The 26,588-nt window shown below is 36.4% G+C and overlaps 1 protein-coding gene across 1 annotated transcript in view; it reads left to right on the forward strand.

The window, feature by feature from the left end:
• Positions 1-10,847, forward strand: part of LOC149188311 (SH3 domain-containing protein 2-like) — a 155,964-nt gene extending 145,117 nt beyond the window's left edge. Inside the window, exon 11 of the mRNA XM_089411640.1 lies at positions 10,417-10,847. Within this exon, the coding sequence (XP_089267766.1) occupies positions 10,417-10,521 (105 nt within the window). The 3' untranslated portion in view covers positions 10,522-10,847. The remainder of the gene's footprint in view (positions 1-10,416) is intronic.
• Positions 10,848-26,588: the final 15,741 nt, after the last annotated feature.

The raw sequence follows: 26,588 nt of genomic DNA on the forward strand, positions 1-26,588 counted from the left end.
GAACTCGGGCATACCTGTCACCATCTGTCTCACATCGGGTAGGGCCTTATAATGAAGATGGGCAAACCTTCGGTGCCATAGTTCAGAGATGTGTCGCAAGACATGGCTCCCAATGGACTTCCTCCAACTTGATACAAAGTGTCAACCCTGAACCCAAGAGTAAAAGCATCTTTAAAATTTCTTTTCCAAACATGTATCTTTCCATCGATGAATGCCACCTTGAATCCTTTGTTCTCCATGGCTGAAATGGACACCGGGTTCTTCTTGAGATTAGGTACATATAGTACTTCTTCCAAATGAATAGTGTTACCTTTGATTCAATTGAAGGGTAACATTCCCTACTCCTTTCACTGGATAGGTGGCATCGTCTCCAAAGATGATCTCCAAGTTTGTCTCATTTTCTATCAGATTGGAGATGTCTTCCTTGTATCTGATGAAGTGCCTTAAGGCACAACTATCAATCAACCAATTTCCCAAAGTGTCCGGAGGAGAGGTAGTGGAGAGGGCCGATATAAGATAGTACTCTGTTTGCTTATTGTTAACAACATTTGATTCTTCATACCTGGAGTTCCTTGATTTCTTGGAGGGTCGACCATTTCCTTGATGTCCCACATTCGTTTTTCCTTTGCCATTGGACCTGCCATTCCTTTGATCGTTGTTATTGAAGTTTCCCCTGGAATGATTGTGATTATCATCATGCGATGTGTCCTTTCTATTTGGACACTCCCTTGCATAGTGGCCAAACTTATTGCAAACAAAGCACCTGCCCTTCCTTCCTCCCTTAGATCCAGGCTTTCCATGGAAATGACCTTTAGACCATACATTATTTCTCCTTTTGGCATGAGCGGAGAATGCAGTGGGGTTGCTTCTATTAGAAGGCATTTCTTGCTCCACCATTCTTGTTTGTTTTTGAATGCATCTCAACATCAATATTTTGAACCCTGAAATTCGATCATCGTTGAGGGCGGTGGTCCTAAATACATACCATTGAGGTAGGAGTCTTCCAAGGGTGGTGAGAGTAAGTTCCCTATCAAGAATGACTTCTCTAATCAAGAGTAGATCATTCTTGATTTTAGTAATTCTCAAGAAATAGGATTGAATATCCTTGTCCTTGCCCTTCTTAATGTCCTTCAACTTATTCTTGAGAAATAGAATTTGATTGGCATTACTAACCTTGAACACGCCGACCAACCTGTCGTAGATCTCCTTGGAGGTCTTCAATTCAGAGATTTAGGCCACCAGATGCTTGTCAATGGAATCCCTAATAATTTTCTTTACTTTGACTTTAACCCTATTGTACTTGGTCTTCGCAGCAGCCGATGGATTTGAAGGAGGTTCAGGGATTTTACCCTGCACATAGTCCATCACTTCTTTTTCTTCCAAGGTCAAATCAAGAGACATCTTCCATCCATGATAGTTAGATTTATCATGGAGCTTGTCTTCAGCCGAGAAATAGGATGAGGAATCCATTGAGCCTTTTGTCCTTGTCCAACTGTCTTTGGTGATTTCTCTTTCACTCTTGCTTGGGCTTGTCTTCACCTCAGCTTCGATACCATGTTAATTTTAGGCTACAATGGTATGTTCTACAGAGCAATTTTACTTCAATTTCTTTATTAGCCCAGTGTCAATATTCAGATTAGCAATCACATCAACATGATAGTAAAATGTAGATAGAACATAAAGATAAACAGTGGAAGACAAGCCAAGACAAGATCTGGCACTAGCACTAGCCAGGGACAAACACCAATGTGGGGAAACCCTTGATCAAATCTTCTTTTAGTCTTCAATAGTTCAGTAGAGAGAGATAGTACAATTTACAAATTTGATAATTTATAACAGCAACAAAAGAGCCCTATCCAGAAAAGTCAATGCTGGTCAACAGGGCAGATTTGACCCTCAGCAAATTGGTAACTTCAGTCAACTTCGGCCTCCAAACAACAAGATAAAACAACCCTCAAAACAGTGAAATTCAGCCTAGTCAAAGTCTGGTCAAACAACCCACCTGCAGTGAGCGCTAGCTGCAGTCAACGCTGGTCAACAATCAACGTTTAGCCTCGATTTTTGTGCCCAAAAATGCCGCTGCCCAAACAGAGATAACCCTCACAAAAATGCAGTGAAAGGAGGTCAACGCATGCTGGTCAATGCTGGGCTAAATTGCCTAGAAATTCGGTCTCGTGAAATTTCGCTCTCTTGAAATTTCGGCCTCCTAAAATTTCGCTTTCTTGAAATTTCGGCCTCTTGAAATTTCGCTCTCCTAAAATTACGGACATGTGGAGAGAGAGAGGCCCAGAAATCCGTACCCAATCAATGAGGAGAGAGAGAGGCCCAGAAATTTGTACCCAATCAATGAGTAGAGAGAGAGAAGTGTGAAGATGAGTGTGTCCAAATGAGGCTAAGTCACCTTCTATTTATATGCAACGTTGAGGATGAATAGACGTGACTGTTGGGCTTCTGAGCCTACATAAGTTTGTTGGCCGACTTTGACAATTCGACTAAATTTATAACTTCATTTGTACATGTCAGAATCGGATGATCTTTAGATCAATCCTACACCTCTCGGAGAGAGGAATCCAAGAAAAATATCAGTTGTCATAAATAAGATGACCCATGTGGATTTCAACTCTAGTTGCCAACTTTTACTTCTTGATTACGATCTTCTCTTCTTGAGTTATTATTGTGTTCTCTTCATCAAGACAATTACCAAATCATGAACAATAAAGAGATAAGAGACATAGTATATAGGCTTGTCAGCTAGGGCAAAAACCTCTCACTCTTTGAGAGGAAAACCCAAACGAAATTCTTCTTATAGAACCTTCAATTGATGAATACCAAGACCATGAGAAAGACCCTTGACACTAGAGTCCTCCTAAGACCAAGTCACTAGCTTGCTCTTTAACGCTGCTCTTCCTCTTTTTGTTCTCGGCTTCCTTCAGATTCTTGGCCTCTTCTTGTAGGTCTGCAACCCTACAACAAAAACCCTAGATGACTTTTGCTCCTTGGATAGTATCCTCAAGGAGATTCCTTTCACTTCCTTACTCGGCTACCTTGAGTGAAGTCTTTTTCCAAACTCGATCATCCTTGTATGATTGCAAAACTTCGGTCAATCCTTACCAACTTTGGACCTGCAATTTCTCGCACGTGTGAGGGTAATCTAGCCCAAAAATAGTCCTCCAATGATGACCCCCTCCTTCGCTATCTTCTCTTCCTCCTTCGCTGATCTAGAGGCTCTTTCTTAGTATGTTTCTCACACTTCTTAGACTTGCTTCACTGAATTGCTTGCTTCCAAATGAGGCCGAGCATGGGTATATATAGTCGTTGGTTCATGTCTGTTTAAGCCAGCATGATCTTTAGAGTAGGTCGACTTCACCCTCTAGAATTATCTCTTTGTTGTAGGCCGACTTGAGTGAGGGCTAGTGACAAGGTCTTGGAGGGTTCCTTACAAAGACAAATATGACTCTTTGCAATGTGTAACATGCCTTCATTACATGACAATGACTCTTTTGACTTTTATGACTAGATGACAATATCCCTAAGGACTCTCAATGGGAGCCTTTACTAAAAATAAAATATCTTGCTCATGAAAACCATGTTGCAGGCATTACAATAATTTTCTTTTTCTTCTTTACCTCTCTTAAATCACAATTACATGTCATTATGAAGACCGAACCTAGTTACACTTTTCAACAGAAAACCAACTAGAATTCTTTCTCTTCTTATAGATCTTCAATTGACAAATTCCAAGACTTTTGACCCATTGACCAAGACCAAGTCAAACCTTGCTTCCAGCAACTTCTGCAAAAAATGACTTCTAGCAACTTTTTTTGCAATTTCGACTTCCTGAGCATATTCTTCTGCAACTTCGACCTGCCCAATAGATTTTTATACAACTTCGACCTGTCCAGTGGATTCTTCTGCAACTTCGACTTGCAAATTCTTCTGCCAGTTTGACCTATCCAAAAAATCCATCTGCAAAAACCCTAACCCTTGCACATGGGAGAAATGATGGTGTATTCTTGCTCCTTTCTTCTTCGCTTGGGTGTATTCTCTCTCCTAGAGAATTCGACTTCTAAATAACTCTGTTTGATGACGTAACTTCACTTCTGCAATTCGGCTTCTTTTGCTGCAATAGGAGCCCTAATTTCTTTGCACGTGTGGAGAGCATTAGCCCAAAAACAATCCCAAAAATTCGACTTTCTCTTCCTCCTTCATCCTCTTCTTCTTCACACTCCTTTTTCTTTTTTGTGATCGAACTTGAGTGTGTGAAGTGAAGTGTGTTCTCGAAGTGAAGTCAAGGTCTCCTTTATGTAAGCTTCTCATTGGGTCGAATTTCTCTTTTTAGGCCGACTTGTCTATGAGTGTAGGCCGACTTGCATGACAAAGTTTTGGAGGGTTCTTAGACTCAAATAAAATTTCTTTTTACAATATGTAACATGCCCAAATGGGTCTTCAATACATGACACACATTTTCTTGACTTGTAGCCTCAATGACAAGCCCTAGAAGCTCTCGATGGGAGTTTGACCTATAAAATAATTTTCCTTGAGCATGAAACCCATGCCTTAAGAATAACAATAATAAATTTATTTTTTTCATTACATCAAATATATAAAATCATGATTATATATGTCATTATGAAGTCCGAACCTAGTTACATATTTCAACATAAAGGACAATCTTAAAGACAAGATGAAGTGCTCAAATTCTAGTAGTACCCACGAGATACAAGTTCAATATAGCCAAGAGATAATTGTTCAAGTATTAGATGACAACAAGATAAATGCTCTTAAGAATAAATCACCAATATGCCAAAGGTAAAATTATCATCCACAATAGATTTTAACCATGAAACAATAATGACAATGATGGCAAGTTAAAGAGATTAGAGCACTTATTACAATGATATTTCTTAGAACAATTAACCAAGGTTCTTTGAGAGACAATGCAATGAACGATTGCTTAAGAGATTGGCAATTAGATGATTAGTGTTCTTTAGACAATTAGAAGCTTTCCAAATTATGTCAACAAGATAATGTCAAAATTGTAATCAGATCTTCATTGCTAACAAGAGATGCCAATATCTAATCAATTTAAGCAATATTAACCAGTGAACAAGATATTAGACTTTAGAATCATTGCTTATGTGAGTGAATTTGTTTAGTGTAAAATTACGACTTTGAAGATTATGAAGCTCACAAGAGACAACAATATATTAGTGTTTTTATTAGTACTAAAACAACTTAACCAACTGTCACTTAAACAATTTAATGTGAGTAATGTAATAAACACCTTTCCACAATGTGCTATGATTATCACTAGAGTATCAACAAGTAAAAACCTTTATGTAACTTATGTTCTAATGATATTAGGTGAGCAAAAATTAATTCCATTGACAACAGTAAGCATGTTTCATTTAGAGCACATTAGGAGGCAACACTAGGCTCACCAAGAATGGAAGGAAAGGTTGCGGCTAGAGTTATAGGAGGCAACACTAGGCTTATAAGGCAAAACAAAATAAATTTGAAACCCTTGCAAAAATTTAAAGATATGCTTCAGACCTCCAAATTGCCAAGATTCGTCACAAAAATTCTACGAGGGGCTAGCGACTTCTTTCCTTGCTTGAGCGTTGAGCTTGGAGGGTAGTTGGAGGCCAGATCTTGCCTTCCAAGGCCCATATATGCCTCTAAAACCCCAACGAAATTTTTCCAAGGCTAAAAGGCCTTGAATCCCTTTCAAAATTTCAGATTTTGATTGAGAAATCACCTGCACAAATGAAAATAAAATTTTCCCAAAACCCCAATATATATAAAATTAAAATAAAACCCCAAACCCCAATAGCTGCGAAACAAGGGTTAGAAATAATATAGATAAAAAATATTTTACAAAATTCTGTACAATGATTCACAAATATACAATGCTTGTAAAATGGATTTTTTTGAGAGGGCCTCTAGGGCTTGAGCCCCCTAGAGACCCACGACAAGGCCTTAGAGGCCTAACCAGGGCTGCGATCCACCCTTAAGGCTGATGTCAGGGTAATGGGGCTCACAACAAGGGTTTTAAGCTCTGGAAAAGCTAGCAGCTCACCAAGAATAGAAGGAAAGGTTGCGGCTAGAGTTAGAGGAGGCAACACTAGGCTTATAAGGCAAAACAAAATAAATTTGAAACCCTTGCAAAAATTTAAAGATTTTCTTCAGACCTCCAAAATTACCAAGATTCGTCACAAAAATTCCACAAGGGGCTAGCGACTTCTTTCCTTGCTTGAGCGTTGAGCTTGGAGGGTAGTTGGAGGCCAGACCTCGCCTTCCAAGGTCCATATATGCCTCTAAAACCCCAACAAAATTTTTCCAAGGCTAGAAGGCCTTGAAACCCTTTCAAAATTTTAGATTTGGATTGAGAAATCACCTGCACAAATGAAAATAAAATTTTCCCAAAACCCCAATATATATAAAATTAAAATAAAACCCCAAACCCCAATAGCTGCAAAACAAGGGTTAGAAATAATTTAGTTAAGAAATATTTTACAAAATTATATACAAATTATTCACAAATATACAATGCTTGTAAAATGGATTTTTTTGAGAAAATTAATTTTGAATAATGGATCAATGTATTTTTCGAAAGATAGAATATTGGCCACACCCTTTAGCGAAGTAAGAATACCATATAAAATTTTCCGGAGCCCAAACAAGGTCGGCCCTTGCCCACAATCTGTGAACTTGGAGCCCTAGGGCTAGTGTACCTGCAGATCTCTATAATCTTTCTTAAGAAAAAATGTTAGACCATACAATGAATTAGATCACTTAAGATAAACACAAAATTTACCAATAGAATGCTTCTATCATTGACAAATAAAATAACAATTTATATAGCACTGAAGCACAATATAGGATTATGACATAACTAGCATGTATCACAGATCAATGAGACAAAAACACCATGAACTGAACCCCAAAGTTTTTTATTATGATATCAAATGTTCTCAGTGGAGCAATGACTCAATACCAACATTATAAATTTACGTAGCCTAGAACCAGAATCACTGTATCCGAAGATGACCTATAGAAGCAAAATGACTTCTATTTATAGAGAAATCCCCCAAGTGGAAAATAACGGCTAGTTGTCTTAATCCCCGTCAAAATAATGTCGATTGTCGATAAATACTTGATCATCTTTTAATCTCCATGGTCAAATATTTTTATTTTGAGGAAAATTCGAAAATTTCTTAAAATCCACTTTTAATCAATCCAAAAATTAATTTTTTGGATTAATTTCCTAAACATTTTGACTTTGACTTAACCACCAAGGTCCAAGGGCTTAATTTTTCGTAAAAAATCCATTTTTGCCTTGGTGGGGGATCTCCAAAAATTGACTTCTTTTTGACCCACGAATTTTCCACTTGGAGAAGAATTAATTTCTCTAAAATTAATTTTGACTCTAGATTAATTAATTTTTTGGCTTAGGATTTAATTTTATTTTGCCAAAAAATTTGATTAATTGACACAAGAGGAGATTAATTATTTTTTCCACCCTCAAATACTTTAACCATGGTGTCTGATTGCAAGGGACCATGCACTAAAATATTTTTTACATCAATTGTTACAAATTCAACCCTCAAAGGGGAATACCTATTCATTGTAGACCTTAATAAAATTTACCCAATTCTGCAACACAATATGATCTTGTAGACCAAGTGATTTGCAATAAATTAATGTAGCCAAATAACTTAAATTATTCCCAAACCACTTTTACAAAGACTTAATATAACGCTAGGACTCACATAAGGTTTCGATTATGAACTCCACCCTAGCTTTGGGGTTTAAGCTGGAGGAAAAACTCTGCCGATTATCTGTGTTTATAAACACACATAATGCGGTGAAGTTAAAAAACCTTATACGATGAAATTCATCGCCAAATTCAAAGATTTACCTAGGTTGTTACATAATTAAACGTTCATATTAGCGTCATTTACATTACAATTTACAGAATTTGGGTTTACAATGATATAATAATTCGCTGGATGACGATTATGAGCTTTGAAAATTTTTGGTACACTATTTGCTTGGACTTGTGACAAAATGAGTGCAATAGGTTAGACAATGTAATCCTTTAAGGGACTTTTGACTTCGAATAATTTCTTTATTAGCGACTTTCAGTTTTGAATAATTTCTTTATATGTGAAACTCACAAAATCTTTGTACTGGTAAACATATAAGAGATAATATAATCTCTTTTACAGTGTTATATGCGAACTTAAAAACATATTCTCTCAAGCACTAATTCTCGCTCATCATTCTCAATTCTAAGAAAAGAGCACTTTTAACTATTCCACCAAAAGATATTCCCGTTCTTTATTGTATTAAGAAAAAAATACATAGTATATGCACACATAAAAAAGGGACGTGATAACTTATCCTTGGAAATAAAAATGATAGCACTCTGCGGCTCTATGCGGTGCTCCAGGACTTCATTTAGTTGCTTTAGATTTTGTGAGATTTCTGGGATTCATTTAATAGAATTTTGCTGCCCGTTCATCATGTTTACACGCAGCTTCACGCACAGGTCAACTATAATGCCGCTCCATGCACACAGGTTGTTCTACACTGTTCTAGGTCTACAAAACCCCACATAGATTGCTTCTCAAGTTCCATGCCTCAATGCTTGTGCGACAACCTCATGGATGCAGACTCCTTGTCCAAAAGCAAATGCTTGAACCAATCATTACCTACAATCTCTCACCAACCTTTCCACAAATCTCTCATCATGGATGCAGACTCCTTGTCCAAGAGCAAATGCTTGAACCAGTCATTACGTACAATCTCTCAACAACCTTTCCACAAATCTCTCATCATTAGTTCTCCATCTCAAGCTAAATCTTTGAGACATAACGAAAACTTAACAATCATTTATACTAGAATATGACAAATGATCATTATTCCAACACATACGGCATAAAACAGGTATGCTGGGCATGATATATTAAGATTGACAAATACTTGGATGGTTCCAGTGGAGACCTTTAGATTCCAATCTATATGTCAAAAGCATTGGTAATGATATCATTCTACTATTCATATGTAGATGGCATCATTATTATAGGTCGTGAGGCCAGCGCTACTGAATAGATCAAATCTAATATGAGTAAAGTTTTTGACATGATTGCTCTAGGCCTTGTACATTACTATTTACATGTAGAAGTTTGACAAACACAACAATATCTGTCTTACAAACAAAATATTTCAAGAGTTTGCTTGATAGGTTCAGAATGGTTGATTGCAAAGTCTTGTCTCCACCCATGGAGAAACGGTTGAAGCTTTCAGCCAAGACGAACTCTAAGGCAATTAATCAGTCAATCTATAGGTAGCTATTGGAGAGCTTGATATACTTGACAGCCACTAGACCTAATTTGAGTTACATTGTGAGCTTAATTTCCAGATTCATGGCAGTGCTGAAGGTAGAGCATTGCATTGTGACAAGGAGGGTGTTAAGATATGTGAAAGGGACACTTGGCTTTGGCATTCTGTGCAACAGAAGCAAATAACCTAGGCTGTGTGGGTATATAGATTCGTATTGGGCAGGTTGCATGGATGATAGAAAGTCAATTTTTGGATATATATTCAGCCTTGGGATGGGTGTAGTCACATGGGCCAGTTAGAAGCAGCATGTGGTAGTGTTTTCATTGATAGAAGCAGAATATTGAGCATATGCGCGTGGCAGTTTGGCTTAGGAGGATGCTTTTAAACATGAAGATGCTGCAGACAAAGCCAACACCCCTACTTTGTGACAATCAAGGGATGCTCAAACCAGCTAAAAATCTAGTCTTCTACATAAATACAAGGCATTGTGAGATACATTGCCACTTCATCAAACCACTTCTAGAGGATGGATCTATTTAGCTGGTGTACTTTCTCACTGAAGAACAAACCACAGACACACAAAATTCTAGGATTAGCTTGGTGTAGTTAGTAGATTGACCATTAAGGGAGGGTGTTTAAAAAAATGTTGGATTATAATGGTCAATTAAATATTGGATATAGGCATTAAAAGGGTCAACTTGACTTTATGTTATTATATGCTTTTATGCTTTATTTCACTTTAGTGTATTTCTTAGTTTACTCGTTATTCATAAAGTGGATCAACTCGACTAGCTTGTAACTTTTTACAAGGAAGCTTTCACTTTGTCATTTTTGTAATGCAATACAGATAATTCTTTCAAGTTACCTTGGTTTCTTAATGTGTTCAATTTCCATGATAATAGTGTACATGAATTTATGAATATAAATACTTCTACCATGCTGTTAGCTTTTGCCTTATTATTAGTTGCCATGATAAAGGTCTTCTATTGCAGCTTGTATTTCAAGGAATTGACAGTCTGTGGTGGATATTTTATGCTGATCTTTTCTGCCTGTTGCAATGGTGTTTAGGTCTCTCCTACAGGCTGGGCTGAGGGTGAATGCAAGGGAAAGGCTGGTTGGTTTCCATCAAGTTTTGTGGAGAGACGTGAGCGTGTTCTAGCCAGCAAGATCTGATTTTTCTGATGGTTGGTAGGTTTTGAAGGATATGTCGATGTTTTAGACTGCCACCTGAATCCATTGATTCATTGGTAGACTTTTGAAATTGCTTTGAGAATATCAGTCAGGTTTTGCTTTAAACCGTAGGTTTATTCCCCAGTCTTCAAAATTTGAGATCAAGAAATGTATGTGTTATCTGAAAGTGGCGGTTGTATTTTTTAATTTATTCGACATATTAGTTCTACCTTATATGTTGTCATTAGCATCCAATCTCTGGAGCTGGTTTCTTCTGCTTTGTCCAAAAATTGTATACTTTGACATAAAATGCAGGCATTTCTTTTGTATGCTGTTCTTGATGAATGTTAATTTATGCTGTGTGTAAACTTGGAGGACTAAGTGCAGAGAATATGTAGTGGGAACATATTATTGTATTGTGGTTATTGTCATACAATATGTTTGAAAGCAGAAAATACAAGGTGGCAGGGTGGAGAAAAGTGCTAACATATCTGGATAAAAGGTTAAAAGTCTTAGAATCAAATTGCAGTTGCAGTTAGAATTACGTATTCCCCATCTCTGCCGGTAATGGGTGTTAAATGATAGAATATCTCTAAGTAAAACCTAAGTGAAGCCTGTTCAGAAGACGAGACAGTATGATTTGGTTTAAAAGCTCACAGAGACGGTGATTATCACAGTAAATAATTGCTGAGCATGCGTTGCTTTTTCTTCTATCTCGGAAGTTGTTCGAGCAAAACAGTTGAGTTGATGTATTAGAATTTAGAAACGGAGAAAATATTTTGGATACCTTCCTAACTCGAACTAGAGTATTTCTTTGTACTTTTTTTCAGAGAGAAAAAGCGGTATAGATTATATTAAGGATATATAAAGATCAAATATACATAGGAGTTCAAAATCCTCAGCCATATTAAGCAAAATTATTATGAATGGGGAGAGTATTTCTTTGTACTTACATAAGCATGTGTTGGAACATGCCTGAGATATTCTTCAAATCATCTCACACAAGCATCTATTCTATTTTTATCAAGTGCTCCGTGAATTGAACTTGACCCGTTTTTAACGTGTTTGTTCCAATTATAGTTGCATACAATTGGATCAAGTTGGGGTTGGATCGATTTTATTCGTGTAGTTTGATCATTGACTGTATTCCTGTTTTATATAGATGTTAGAAGTCTAGCATAAATTGGCATCAGTGCTCGAAAGCTTAATCGTGAGTACCTTTTATTCCCGATGGCAGTTAATTTTGTTTTTGAATCGCAACTGATACAGGTTTCCAAACTTTTCAGATTTGCAGTTAGCAGTAATCTAAAGGTAAGGCATATCTCCTCACGCTGCTGGGAATATCTACCAAACAGGCTTGCCTATACTCTGGTTTGTGTTACTCATCAGAAGAAAGTTTAAGAAATCATAAATATAATGGCATTTCTTTGCTTCCCTATAATAAGCATCTAATGCCTGTTCTATTTACCAAATACGTGAAAATAAAAATTGAATATGTAAGACTCTAAAGCGCAACTCGTTAAGAAATCATAAATTTAATGGCATTTCTTTGCTTCCCTATAATATGCATCTAATGCCTGTTCTATTTACTAAATACGCGAAAATAAAAATTGAATATATAAGACTCAAGTACAACTCGAAGGAACAATCCTGCACACATTCATTAGCAAGCAGTTAACACTGCATGTGAAATACAACAAACAAAAGTGTCTTGTCTGCAAGAGAACTCTGTTATCTAAACATGTGGAATGGTCATGGAGTGGTTTCCACACAACCATAAGGAATCTTGGGATGATTGCTACCTTTTCTGTGAAGGCTATGAGCTGATTAGGGCAACGGGAATTCTCACATGCTCATAGGCTTACAAACCTTTTGACAAAAGTTCACACAGGTAACCACTCAGAATTGCGACCAAACAATTCATGCGTGCTTAGAAGCAACTCTGTGATGTTCAATTGGGTACTTGCTAATCTACAAGCCATGCGAACATTTACTTACCAACCTCCTTCGTTAAACAATAGCCGATCCTTGCCCAACTTTTGCACTAGAGCAGAGGGCTATGGACACTTTATGTGCTCTCATTCCTCCCTTCACTATCATCTCTTTGCAAGCGCAAGTAAATTTATTGTAGATTGATCTCAGCTTATTCCAAGCCTGCATCACTTTTCTGCCTACTTAGCTTGTGGTTTATCTCATACTCGTACACTTCTTCTCACTATTGATGCATTAACCTCCACCACTCAAACACAATGAGAAGGAATCATATACTAACTTCAACCCTTTTGGACAATATGCTGAAGTGCTCATAAAGGGTGGGATAATGACGTAAATTACGCCAGTGAGTGAACACCGACGAATAAAGAGCAAAAGAATGCAAAGTCAGATACATCAAGTTGACCCATATGGATCTGGTTCCTGAAAACATTAACAAGAGTAGCAATTCGCAATAGAGAGGACGTTGCAAAATGTTTTTTGGTATCCTCCATACACAATGAAAGATCTATATAGGGAAGTGGGGATGCCTCAGCAGCTGTGGAAGCGTGATGTGGTCAAGCCACATATGAGGAATAACTTGACTGTTAAGACTCACAGAAGAGGCTCATCTTCACCTATCATTTTTTAATTATATATCTACATGTTTTGTGTTATATATACTCTGATAAATCATTTCTTATTAACTCCAAATTGGTTTAATACAAGGAAATAATATTAAAGACTTAAAAAAAATCAAAATTCTTAAAAACCGAATAAAGACAAATTATTATTTATTTATAACTATGTTAAAAATGGAAAGTTAAAATATTTGAATCTAAAATTTTATTACATTCATGTTTAGATTTTATATTTCATTTATTTTATAAATTATCAAAACAATTTAAATCACGTTTTTTACATTCGTTTTTAGATTTTACATTTCATTTATTTTATAAATTATTAAAATAGTGTCTTTTATAATGATTTTACGAAGTAATTTAAAAACCAGAGAGAATAATTTAAATAATGTTTTTTATAATGATTTTAAAAAGTAATTTAAAGACCGTAGGCTTTAAAGTATTAGTGGCATATTATTTAGTATTTTAATATTTTTTTATTATTTTTTGAAAAATATTTTTCATGTTCATCTCCAATTGAATATATACTATATAATATAAACATAATATTTAAATAATAATATAAACATAATATTTAAATAATAATATAAACCAATATATACTCTATATGCACGATGAGTTACACAATCACTTATCCATGAGAACCTATTCCAAATGACTCAAATAATATTTAAATAATAATATAAACCAATATATACTCTATATACTAATGATGAGTTACACTATCACTTATTCACGAGAACCTATTCCAAATGACTCAAGTCCATGCATATAACCAATTAGGGAGTCTATGTATATATTCATTCATGGTATATGTTGGCTATAGATTAGACCAATTCTTATTACATACATATTTGTTCCGATCACACTTGCATTTAATTCTGATCATATATACATGTAACTCTACGAGAGTCATAAAATAGTACCTAATTTGGAAATTTCCTGCACTTTGATAATTAATTTCAAAACTGTAAAATTACATTTTCTATTATGGATATAATACAGGAAAAAATAATAATGTAATTAATAATAATCATAATTAATGATTAGTTAATTAATAGTTAGTATTGAAGAGTCATGTTCTAAAAACATGATTATTTGTGAAGAGGTACTTACATAGGGTACATAAGTAGATCTTCACTCTCATTTGTAATCATTATTCTCATTCTTAGATTTTAATATATATTCTTGTATTTTCAATGAAGATGTTCATTTTCGAAGTCTTTTGGAGTATTTAACTTTTAAGTTAACTTTGTTTGTATCATTGCTTTCAGAGTTGTTCGATCCTTTGGCCATTCAACTATTGCACAAAGTTAGTTTGATCCAGCCTTTGACCATCAACTTTCTGTCAACTTTGTTGTTGTGTGATTCAAACGTTTAGCTACACAAATTCTGGATTCTCCATATTATCCTCGATAAAATATAAAGGAAAAATAAAAAGAATATATATATATATATATATATATATATATATATATATATATATATATATAAAACATATCAAAATTCAAAATATATATAAAACAAAGTTAAAAAAAAATTATATTAAAAAAATGGAAAATACATTTAAAAAAATAATAAAGAAAAAAAATAAATTATATATATATATATAAAAGATAATATTAAAAAAAACAAACACTTTTCTCACTGTAGCATCATCCAATAGTCGCCTACGCTGCTGACCATGATCACCACCAGAACCTGATTCCCTGCTAAATCGCTGCCGTTGACAAGTCGAGTAACCATTGCAGTAGCCACATCCGCAAAAACAACATTCAACATAGTTACCGATCAAACGGGAACCATTAGCTCAAAACGAGTACTCGAGCCCAAAAATAAAATAAAAAAACATGAAAAAACAACTAAAAAATAAAAAGTGTTGATTCTGCATCACCATTTTTTTTTGAGAGTAAATTTTCAATATTTTTTAAAAATAATAGTAAAAAACAATAAAAAACCATTTTTTTGGTGCAAAAAACACCTTGAAATCGAAAAGCGTTGATGTCAGAATAATGTTTTTTTTTTTTAGTGTACGTTTTCTACATTTTTTAATAATGATGTTAAAAATAAAATATCGTGACTTTGAAAAACTTTAAATTTCCAATGATTTTCAAGCATGACATTAACGATAATATCACGTCTTTGAAAAACCTTAAAATTCCAATGATTTTTAAACATGACATTAAATTTAAAATATCACTTCTTTGAAAAACTTTAAAATTCCAACAATTTTCAAGCATGGTGTTAAAAAAAATATTTATAATTGTTTTCAACCATAACATAAAGATAAAATATAACGACTTAGAAAAACATTAAAATCTTGACAATTTTTCAACTATGGAATTAAAACCAAAGATTATGACTACAAAACAATTTTAAATTTTCAAAATATTTCAAGCATGATATTATGGAAAAAATTTATCACTAAAAAAAACTTAAGAATGAACACCTGAATGAAAGAGTTATTATACCAAGAGTAATTTTTTTAAATGCTAAATATATATCAATTTTGAAATCTTAGCCCAAGACAACTTGATACATTGCAAAAAAAAATTAAAAATCAACTATCAAATTGACATGCAGTGTAGGTGAGTTCAACCCATTGTAATGAAAAATTAAAGACCAACCATGAAATTAAAACATTGTGGCGCGAGCTCTATTCATTATAATGAAAAAATTAAAATCAACTATCAAATTGCACATAAGGGGATCGCGTTGCTAGACAAGCATCGATACAGTGTTTACAAAAAAATTACACACACACACACATAAACAAAAGTTCAAATATTGAAAAAAACAAACAAAAATATAAAAGAAAACAAAAATAAAAAATAAAAGTAATAAAACATAACAAAAAAATCAAATATAAAAAATATATAGTAATGACATAAAAAAACCATAAAATGTAAAACACCATTGATGGAAAGGTTCTGCCATCTCTGTGAGAATATGAACATCGAGGATGAAAATCACTTTCTCTTAGAGTGCCTTGCGTACAACCACATTAGATTTCAGTTTCAAAATCTTTGTTGCAATACTGACCTTTCTAGCCTTTTACATTGTCAAAATTATAGTGAGCTCGGTAGGGTTCTTTCCAACCTTTTTGAGCATAGGAATAAAATCTTAAATCAAACTAAATAATTCGTTTCTTTAGGTCCGATAGACCAAAGTTTGGTCTCATGGACGTTAACCATCATCATAAAAGATATAAAAAGAATTAACCATATCATGTAAAATAAAAAAATAAAAAAAGGCATAAAATAAAATAAAAACCAAATAAAAGAAATACAAAAATAAAATACAACATTAAAAAGAATTAAAAAAAAAATTCCCCGGCCAACTGAAGGCCCAACCAGCCAGAGGTGGCAAGGGGACGATTTATGACAAAAAAAAAAATTAAATTTCATAAAATATATAAAAAAATTAAAAAAACAATAAAAATGTAAAAAAAATTCAAAATTAACTTGTAAAAATGAAAATTTTAAATTTTAAATAAAAAATATAAAAATATAAAAGAAAACAAAAAATTAAAAAAATATAATTTAAGAAAAAATAAATAATTTATTTTTTATTTTATTTTATTTTTTTCAAGTTAAGAATAAAAATAAAAATTAAAAACATCATTTAAACAAAATGTTAAATAATTAGTTAAAAAAACAAAAATAAAAAAGAAATTCAAAAAAACAAAAAAAAATTTAAAATTAAAATTAAAAAAAAAAATTAAATTTTAAAAATATTAAAAAAATTATATTTTAAAATTTAAATTATAAAAAAATTAAAATTAAAATTAAAATAAAAAATATTTAAGTTTAAAAATATATATGATGATGATGGTGATTAACGTCCACTGAGACCAAACTTTGGTCTATCGGACCTAAAAAACAAATTATTTAGTTTGATTTAAGATTTTATTCCTATGCTCAAAAAGCTTGGAGAGAAGCCTCCCGAGCTCACTATAGTTTTGACATCGTAAAAGGCTAGGAAAGTGAGTGTTGCGACAAAGATTATGAAACTGAGATCTAATGTGGTTGTATGATATATATATATATATATATATATATATATATATATATATATAATAAAAATAAAAAAAATAATTAAAAAAATTCAAAACATATTAATTTTTTTTCAAAACAAATTAAATTAGAATTAAAAAAATTAAATTTAAAATTAAAAAAAATAAATTAAAAAACAATTAAAAAAAACAAAAAAAAAACAATACAATTAAAACAAACATAAAAAAAACAATACAATTAAAAAAACATTAAAACAAAAACATAAAAAACTAAAACTAAAAACAATTAAAAAAATTAAAAATAAAAAACAATACAATTAAAATAAAATTAAAAAAATTATAAAAAAAGAATTAAAAAAGAAATTACTGCCCCTCCCTCACCCCTCTACCCTTGCAACCCTCAGCCCTCCCCTACTCCGCCCTCCGCCCCCCACTCCCCCCGACGCCTCATATCTCTCCGCCCCCTCCCTCACCCCCCTCTCCTCCGCACCCATGACCCCCGCGTCCCCCTCCTCCCCTCCCCCGATCCCCGCGCCTCGCTCCTCCCCTCCCCACCCGAGCCCCCAGCCAGCGGCCAAGAGGCCGCAGGCCGATTCTCTTGGCCGCTTGCTGCGGGCCTGGGTGGGGAGGTGTCATGCCCTTACCATGGTGGTACTCTTCCAACCGCACGAAGGGGGTTGCGCAACCACCACCTGTTTTCTTTTTAACAATACTCACAAGTGTGGACTACGCCTACTTTTCATATGTAGTTTATTTTTCAACTCTGCTAAGTATTTATCTTTCGTTAACACAATTGAAACATTCATACATCTTTCATCATCATCATCATTATCATTTTTAACATAAGTGCACAACGGATATAAATCAAGAGGGGAAACTTCTTGCAATATGAGTCTGTCCGAATAATAATGATAATATTAGTTTTCACATATAAACTTACAATGGAGAGGAACTCCCAGATTCCAACTCTCAAATCTGCAAATTTACACTTCAGGCCTGCACCACTGTGCAACCTTGCCTTTTCACCGGGTAGAGGTGCCCACGGGTAACCTCCACCGTTTCACCTTTTACTTTGTCGTTCGGCCCGCGCCCGTCGTTCATCTGCCTTCATATAGCACTGCCCACCCACTCGACGCACACCCGCGACCGTCCGCACTGTCGCACCAACTTGTCACATTCACCCGTCCAACTTGTCACATCGGCTCATCGTGCCGTTCACCTTCGCACCGGCTCGTCGTGTCATGTTACCTAACTTGCGGGTCACCCAAATCGCCCTTGGGCGCGCGCACCATTCGCTGTTCACACCACCCAACTCTCCAACTTTGTGGTAGCCCGACTCGCATGTCAACCACTGCCCGTGGTCAACCCAACTCGTTGCACCAACCTTCGTTTCACTGGCGCCTCAACTCGCCGCGCCAACCCACCCATCCACGGTTCAATCGACTCATCGCGCTCCCGTTCAGCTCACCCAGGCACCTCTACCCAAATCACCGTTCAACTGGCCGAGTCACCAAACACGCTGTTCAACCCACCCGGGCGCCCTCCACCCGACTCGCCTCACCCAACCGAGTCACCAAGTGTGCCTCGCCTGTGGTCTACCCATCGCAACTCGTATGTGCTCGCCTTGGCTTGCGGTAAACCTGCGACTTGACTGCGGCCTTCGCCCGACTGTCCGAGTTGCGGCCCTCGTTGCCTGTGGCACACCCGAATTGCATTCGTCCGTTCTGTGGCTTTGTGCTTCAGCCTCGATGGTTCGCCTAAGTTTCAAAGCTCTCCAAGCTAGCTCGCACACTTGCTCACCGAACACTTGGAAGAATTGTGTTGTTCTATTCTCTCACCATTCGTCGCTTGGTTTATATGGCAGTTGGCCTTTCGGTTGGGGCTTCGTCCCATCAAGCTGACCCACCGTTTTGTCCAACTCGCCCCTCCTTTGCGTCGGCCCATGGTGTGGGCACCCATACATGGGACTGCCCTCCATATAAGTTCGCCGCACTTCCACACTTAACCATTTTTGCGATGATCTTATGCGGTCACCCTTGGCTCGTTTCCTCTGTTCGTCCAGCTCTTCGCACCGTGCAGGCACGCCTTGACTCTCCGGTTGAACCGCCCAGCTTGTCGCTTGTCCATTGCATGCCCTCGCCGACTCTCCGCATCGCACAATGACTTGGGGGCCTTACATCCTTCCCCACCTCAAGTCATTGTTGTCATCGACATTTCTCCATCCCAACAACCATTTGTTGCCAAGACCATCATCCACACAAACTGTGTATATGGGTAATCCAGATGTGTCCACCACTCGACCTGCCTCACGCCATAGATATGCCACTACTCTGCAAGGAATCATGTGTTGGTACCCCTCATGTCGGTGATTAGTTGGGTAGCTAATCTAACCATGCATCGCCTCCACAAGGACTCATTCCCTTACATCATCATTATTGTCTACTACATGCTACCGTCAACCTGTGTCATCTCACCCCTAGATGCTTGCTCAAAATGTTGGAGACTCACTGCCATGAGCAGCTAACAATGAGCCTCATCTCCATGATAGTCTAAGAAGATGAGGAGGGAGTAGAGCCTGAAGGCTCTCCCTCACTGATCAACTTATTCCACTTATCCCGATCCTCCACTTGTAATCTTTGCAAGTATGCCTCCCGATCCTCTATCTAAACATTCGACCTCACATACTCATTGTCATCATCATCCTCCACTGCCTTCAGCCTCCTAGATAGATCCAAGATGCTCTCTGACAATGTCCTGATAACCTGTGACTGCTCCTTAAGCTTTGTCTCTGCAACAGACAATGGCTTATAAACCTCTTCATCTCATTTCCCAATCTCCATATTCATCGCTGTTAGTTTACACTCAGCCTTAGTTACTCCTACGGTCGGAACACCGATAGGTACATCCTCTCGTCTGTCATAAATGTACAATTTCTTCAAATGGGGAACAATCATCGCTTCATATTGCTTCATAAACTCCATGCCCAGTACAACCTCATAGTAATCTATCCACACTATAGTGAAATCGACTCTCCCTGTCTACTCACCAAGTGTCACATCCACCTTCTCAGCTGCAACGATCACATAATCTAGAGGAGAATTCACTGCCTTCATTTGTGCCTACATCGGTACAAATTTCAGTCTAATCCTTCTCACAGTATTCTCGCTCATAAAGTTGTGAGTTGCCCCATTATCCACCACAGTGAGTACAACAACACTCCCAACTTTCATCTCGACATACTCCAACCTGTTTCTTTCTGGGTCTCTTCGTGAGACAACTTCCGTAGCCACTGCAGCTCCTAAAATTTGCATAACTCCTACAAAATTTTCTTCTTTATTCTTCGTATTGGCTTGTGCTAAGGCAGACACTTTTGGTATTGAAGGATAATTCTTCACCATATGTGGTTCCTCACAAATCCAACACTTCAATGGTTTCTTCGCCTTCGTCTTATCATGCGATCTCGAAGTCTCCTCTTTCGGTTTGTCATTCCTTTTCTTCTTCTCATTAGAACCTTCATTATAGTGTTCTACCAAGAGGTCCACAGCAACGAATGCTTCTTCAAGTGTCTTTATCTTTTGCCTCTTCACTTCATTCCGCGCCCAAGGTTTCAACCCTATGATAAAGTTGAACACCTTGTCCCTTTCCGCCATGTCTGGAAGTTCCAAAACTGCACTTGAGAACTCTCGCTGATAAGCTTGTAGACTCCCTGTTTGCTTTATGTATTTTATCTTCATCCTTGCATCCCATGTTTCGTCTGGTGGACTTAAATGAGTTTGCAAAGCCTTCTTCATGTCATCCCACGAAGTAATGTCTTCAACATTGCCATTGACAATCTGGTCCATCCTTCTTCGCCACCACATCTTAGTATCTTTCGTTAAGAATTGAGTAGCTACCTTCACTTTGGTTTCGTCATTGGACATCCCCAAACGCTCCAAGTACTATTCCATATCCCATAGAAAGTTACCAAGAGTTTTCTCACTCCTCGTCGCGTCATAAGAATCCAGCTCTTTGACTTTCACATGAGCCACACCTCCACCTGAGTTGTGCCCAACAACCCTCTTCAAAACCACGATCTCATTCCGAGCATCGTCAAGAGCTTGTTGCAATTTCAAGATTTTTGCCAAACCTTGATCTCTTGCTTCACCAATCTTCTTGACTTCTTCTTCCGTTTGTGCATACTGCCATTCAGTATACTCGTATCAAACCTTGAGGTCCTCAAGCTCCCCTTTCACCTTCGCATAGCCTTCCTGAACTTGTATGTTCTCGGCCTTCATCGAAGCCATATCAAAAGCAAATTCCTCCATATGATCCAATACCCTGTCAAAGAAAGCTTCACCTGCATCCTTGCTAGATTCACCTGTCACAACATGAGGTTCCTCTGCCATCTCTACCATTTGCCTTCTTTGTGATCTTGTATAGAACATCCACCAAAGTCACCTGCAAACCTGAACCTCTTGTTAAGTCTTCATCATGTATCAGTACCTCTGATACCACTTGTCACGCCCCTACCTTGGCGGTACTCTTCCAACCACACGAAGGGGCGCTGCGACATCACTACCCGTTTTCTTTTTAATAATACTCACAAGTGTGGACTACATCTATTTTTTATACTTAGTTTATTTTTCAACTTTGCTAAGTATTTATCTTTCGTTAACACATCAGAAACATTCATACATCTTTCATCATCATCAACATTAGCATTTTCAACATAAGTGCACAACGGATATAAATCAGGAGGGGAAACTCTTTGCAATATGAGTATGCTCGAATGATAATGATAATATCAAATTTTACATATAAACTTACAATGGAGAGGAACCCCCAGATTCCAACTCTCAAATCTGCAAATTTACACTTCAGGCCTGCACCACCGTGTAACCTTGCCTTTTCACCGGGCAGAGGTGCCCACGGGCAACATCCACCGTTTCACCTTTTACTTCGTCGTTCAGCCTGCTCCCATCATTCAACTGCTTTCGTGTAGCGCTGCCCGGTCGTGTCGCCCACCCGACGCACACTCGTAGCTCATCCGCATCGTCGCATCAACTCATCGCGTTCCCCTGTCCAACTCGTCACACCGGCTCGTCGTGCCATTCACCTTCGCACCAGCTCATCTTGCCGTTCTTCGTCGCACTGGATCATCGTGCCGTGTTACCCGACTTGCAGGTCGCCCAACTCGCCCTTGGGCGCGCCCACTCGTTCGCCGTTCACACTGCCAAACTCTCCCACTTTGCGGTTGCCCGACTTGCCGTGCCAACCATCGCTCGTGGTCGACCCAACTCGTCGCACCAACCTTCGTTTCACGGGCACCTCAACTCGCCGCGCCAACCCACCCAACAGCGGTTCAACCGACTCGTTGCGCTCCTGTTTAACTTGCCTAGGCGCCTCTACCCAACTCGCCATTCAACCGGCCGAGTCACCAAACGTGCCCGTTCAACCCACCTGGGTGCTCTCCACCTGACTCGCCTCACCCGACCGAGTCACCAAGTGCCCCCCACCTATGGTCTACCCGTCGCACCTCGTGTGCGATCGCCCTGGCCTGCGATAAACCTGTGACTCGATTGCGGTATTCGCCTGGCTGTCCGAGCTATGGCGTCGCCCGCTACCCGACTTGCGGCCTCGCCCATTGCCTGACTTGTGGCCTAAACTTGTTGACTCGACCTGCGGCCCTCGCTGCCTGCGGCACACCCGAATTGCGTTCGCCCGTTTTGTGGCTCCGTACTTAGCCCCTGATGCTCTGCTTGCATTTCGCCTAAGTTTCAGAGCTCTCCAAGCTATCTCGCACACTTTCTCATCAAACACTTGGAAGAATTGCGTTGTTCTCTTCTCCCACCATCTGTCGCTTAGTTTATATGGCGGTTGCCCCTTCGGTTGGGGCTTCGGCCCATCAAGGCGACCCACTGTTTAGTCCAACTCACCCCTCCTTCGCGTCGGCGCATGGTGTGGGCACACATACATGGGACTGCCCTCCATATAAGTTCTCCCCACTTCCACACTTAACCATTTTTGCGATGATCTTGTGCGGTCACCCTTGGCTCGTTTCCTCCGTTCGGCCAGCTCGTCACACTGTGCGGGGGTGCCTTGACTCGGCGGTTGAACTGCCTAGCTCATCGCTCGCTCGTCGCGCGCCCTCGCCGACTCTCCACATCGGATAATGACTCGGGGGCTTTACAGGAGGGGGGGTGGTCGGGGGTAAGGGGGGTAGGGGGATGGCCGAGGGTGTGGAGGGGAGGGAAGTGGGGTGAAGGTAGGGGTCAGGTAGGGTGGTGATGCGGAGGGAGGGGAAGGCCCTAGGGTGGTAAGGGGAGGCGGGTGAGGGAGAGCGGGGCTTGGGGTATTTTTAAATTGTTTTTTGTTTTGTTTTGTTTTTTTTTTTTGAATTTGTTTTTAAAATTTATTTTAATTTTTAAATTTAAATATTTAAATATTTTTTATTTATTTATTTTTTTTAGTGTAAATTTTAAAATATAATTAAAAAACCATTTAAAATTTTTGTAATTTAAATATTTTTAATTTATTTTTTTTGATTGTTTTGGATTTTTTTGTTTTTGTTTTTTATTTTTTATTTTATTTTTTGATAATTATTTAACATTTTTTTAAATAATGTTTTTATTTTTTATTTTTAACTTAAAAAATGACTTCTTTTTTATTATATATATTTTTCATATATTTATTTATTTATTTTTGTTTATTTTTTAATTAATTAAATTTTTATTTTTACAAGTTTAATTGTTGTTGTTTTTTTTAATGAAATTTAATATATTTTTTGTCATGAATGGTCCCCTTGCCATCCCTGGCCAGTTGGGCCTCAGGGTCGCAAGAGATTATTTTATTTTATTTTTTATTATAATTTTTTTTTTAATGTTGTATTTTATTTTTGTGTGTGTATATATATATATATATATATATATATATATATATATATTTGGTTTTTATTTTATTTATTTATTTTAATTTTCTATGGTAGGGTTAATTTTTTTTTTTACATTATATATACATATATTTTTTATGTCATTACTATATATTTTTTATATTTGATTTTTTCTGTCATGTTTTATTACTTGTTATTATTTTTTATTTTTAGTTTATTTCAATATTTGAATTTTTGTGTTTTTTTTTTCCAATATTTGAATTTTTGCATTTCTATATATTTTTTATATTTGATTATTTTTGTCATGTTTTTTATGTTTTATTTCTTTTATTTTTTTTTCAATATTTGAATTTTTGTTTTCTTATGTATCTTATATATATATGTATATATTTTTTTTGTAGGGTATGTGTTGATGCTTGTCTAGCAACCCGATCCCATTATGTGCAATTTGATAGTTGATTTTAAATTTTTCGTTGTAATGAATCGAGTCTGCCTCACAATGTGTTAATTTCATGGTTAGTCTTTAAGTTTTCATTGCAATGGGTTGAGCTCATCTACACTACCTGTCAATTTGATAGTTGATTTTTATTTTTTTCACAATGTATCAAGTTGTCTTAGGCTAAGATTTCAAAATTGCTATACATTTAGCATTTAAAAAAAATTACTCTTGGTATAATAACTCTTTCATTTAGGTGTTCATTTAAAAAAAAAAATTAGTCATAAAATTTTCCCATAATGTCATGTTTGAAATATTTTAAAAATTTAAGATTGTTTTGTAGTCATGATCTTTGGTTTTAATTCCATGGTTGAAGAATTGTCAAGACTTTAATATTTTTCTAAGTCGTGATATTTTATCTTTAATGTTATGGTTCAAAACAATTATAAATATTTTTTCTTAGCACAATGCTTGAAAATTGTTGGAATTTTAAGGTTTTTCAAAGAAGTGATATTTTAAATTTAATGTCATGCTTAAAAATCGTTGGAATTTTAAGGGTTTTCAAAGACGTGATATTTTATTGTTAATGTCATGCTTGAAAATAATTGGAAATTAAAGTTTTTCAGAGTCACGATATTTTGTTTTTAACGTCATTATTAAAAAATGTTGAAAATGTACCCTGACAAAAAAAAGAAAAAAAGAAGAAGAAGAAGTTATTTCGGCATCGACACTTTTCGATTCCAAGGTGTTTTTTGCATCAAACAAAATGAATTTTATTGCTTTTTACTGTTACTTTTTTAAAAAATTGAAAATTTACTCTGAAAAAAAAGAAAGAAAAAAAAACATTATTCTCGCATCAACACTTTTCGATTTCAAGGTGTTTTTTTGGGATTTTTGGGCTCGAGTACCCGTTTTCAGGTAATAGTTCCCGTTTGATCGATAACTATCAATATTGTTGTTGCGGATGTGGCTACTATGATGGTTGACTCGATTTGTCAATGACAACGCTTTAACAGGGAATCAGGTTCCAGTGGTAATCGTGGTCAGCAGCACAGACGACTATTGGATAATGCTACGATGGTGAATATTGTTTTAATAGATTTCAACCATAATAGCCAAAGTCACACGTTACTCCTTTAATACATCCATTATTGCTCTAAAATGATCCATCATATAAATTTTTTTACTTTATTTTTAAAACCTTATTTCATAATCCATATTAAAACTAAACATGTTTCTCTCTTTTTCTAATAATAAGGTTATGTAATATAATCAAAATATCATTGTATAATATCATAAAAATCATAATATAACAATGACATTTTAAAAATACATTTTTAATAACCTAATAATCGAAAGGACAAGAAAATACTAAACAGTGTTAAATGAACAAGTTAAGAAACAAATTAAACCTAACAAAAATGCACAATGATCAACCATGCCATGTCGATTATCTAGATTATATTGGGGGAGTTTGTGATAAAGCTTCTTTTATATGCTGATGATATTGTATTGATTTCTAAATTTGCCCATGGATTGCAAATGCACTTATATTTTCTTGAGCATTTTTGTGGAGCAGTGGGGATGCAAGTTAATAGTAACAAGACCAAAATAATGATTTTCTCTAATAAAATGAAGCAGAGGCAACATACTTTCTTCTTTGAATACAACATTCTTGAAGAAGTAAATGAGTACAAGTACCTCGGGATTGATTTCAACAACAAACTCAATTGGGAGGACTGCAGAAAGAAGAGAATTTTAGGAGGGTGGAAAGCATTATATGCTCTTCAAAACAAATGTAGAGAGGCAGAGTTATGGGATTGGAAAATGATTAAAGTGCTTTTTGGACTCCTAGTTTGTCCAATGATGTTATATGGGTGTGAATTGTGGGCTAGCAACACCCTCGTCTCAAAATGGAAACAAATTGAGAAAATCCAAAAACGCTTGACCATGAGCAAGTTCAAAATAAAAAGTTCAGCACCTTATGAGATAATGTTGAGTGAAATAGGAACAACTCCCATTGAAGCAATTGCTATGGTGAAACTCATAAGATATCCGAATAGAATTGAGCAAATGAGAGTAGGTAGATGACCTATTATTACCTTCAATGAAGGAATGAATGAAAGAAAGAAAACATAG

Source organism: Pinus tabuliformis, chromosome 3_1 (assembly GCF_031772625.1).
Source record: "Pinus tabuliformis cultivar Carrire ecotype Pingquan chromosome 3_1, CPIR1, whole genome shotgun sequence".
Lineage (NCBI taxonomy): Eukaryota > Viridiplantae > Streptophyta > Pinopsida > Pinales > Pinaceae > Pinus > Pinus tabuliformis.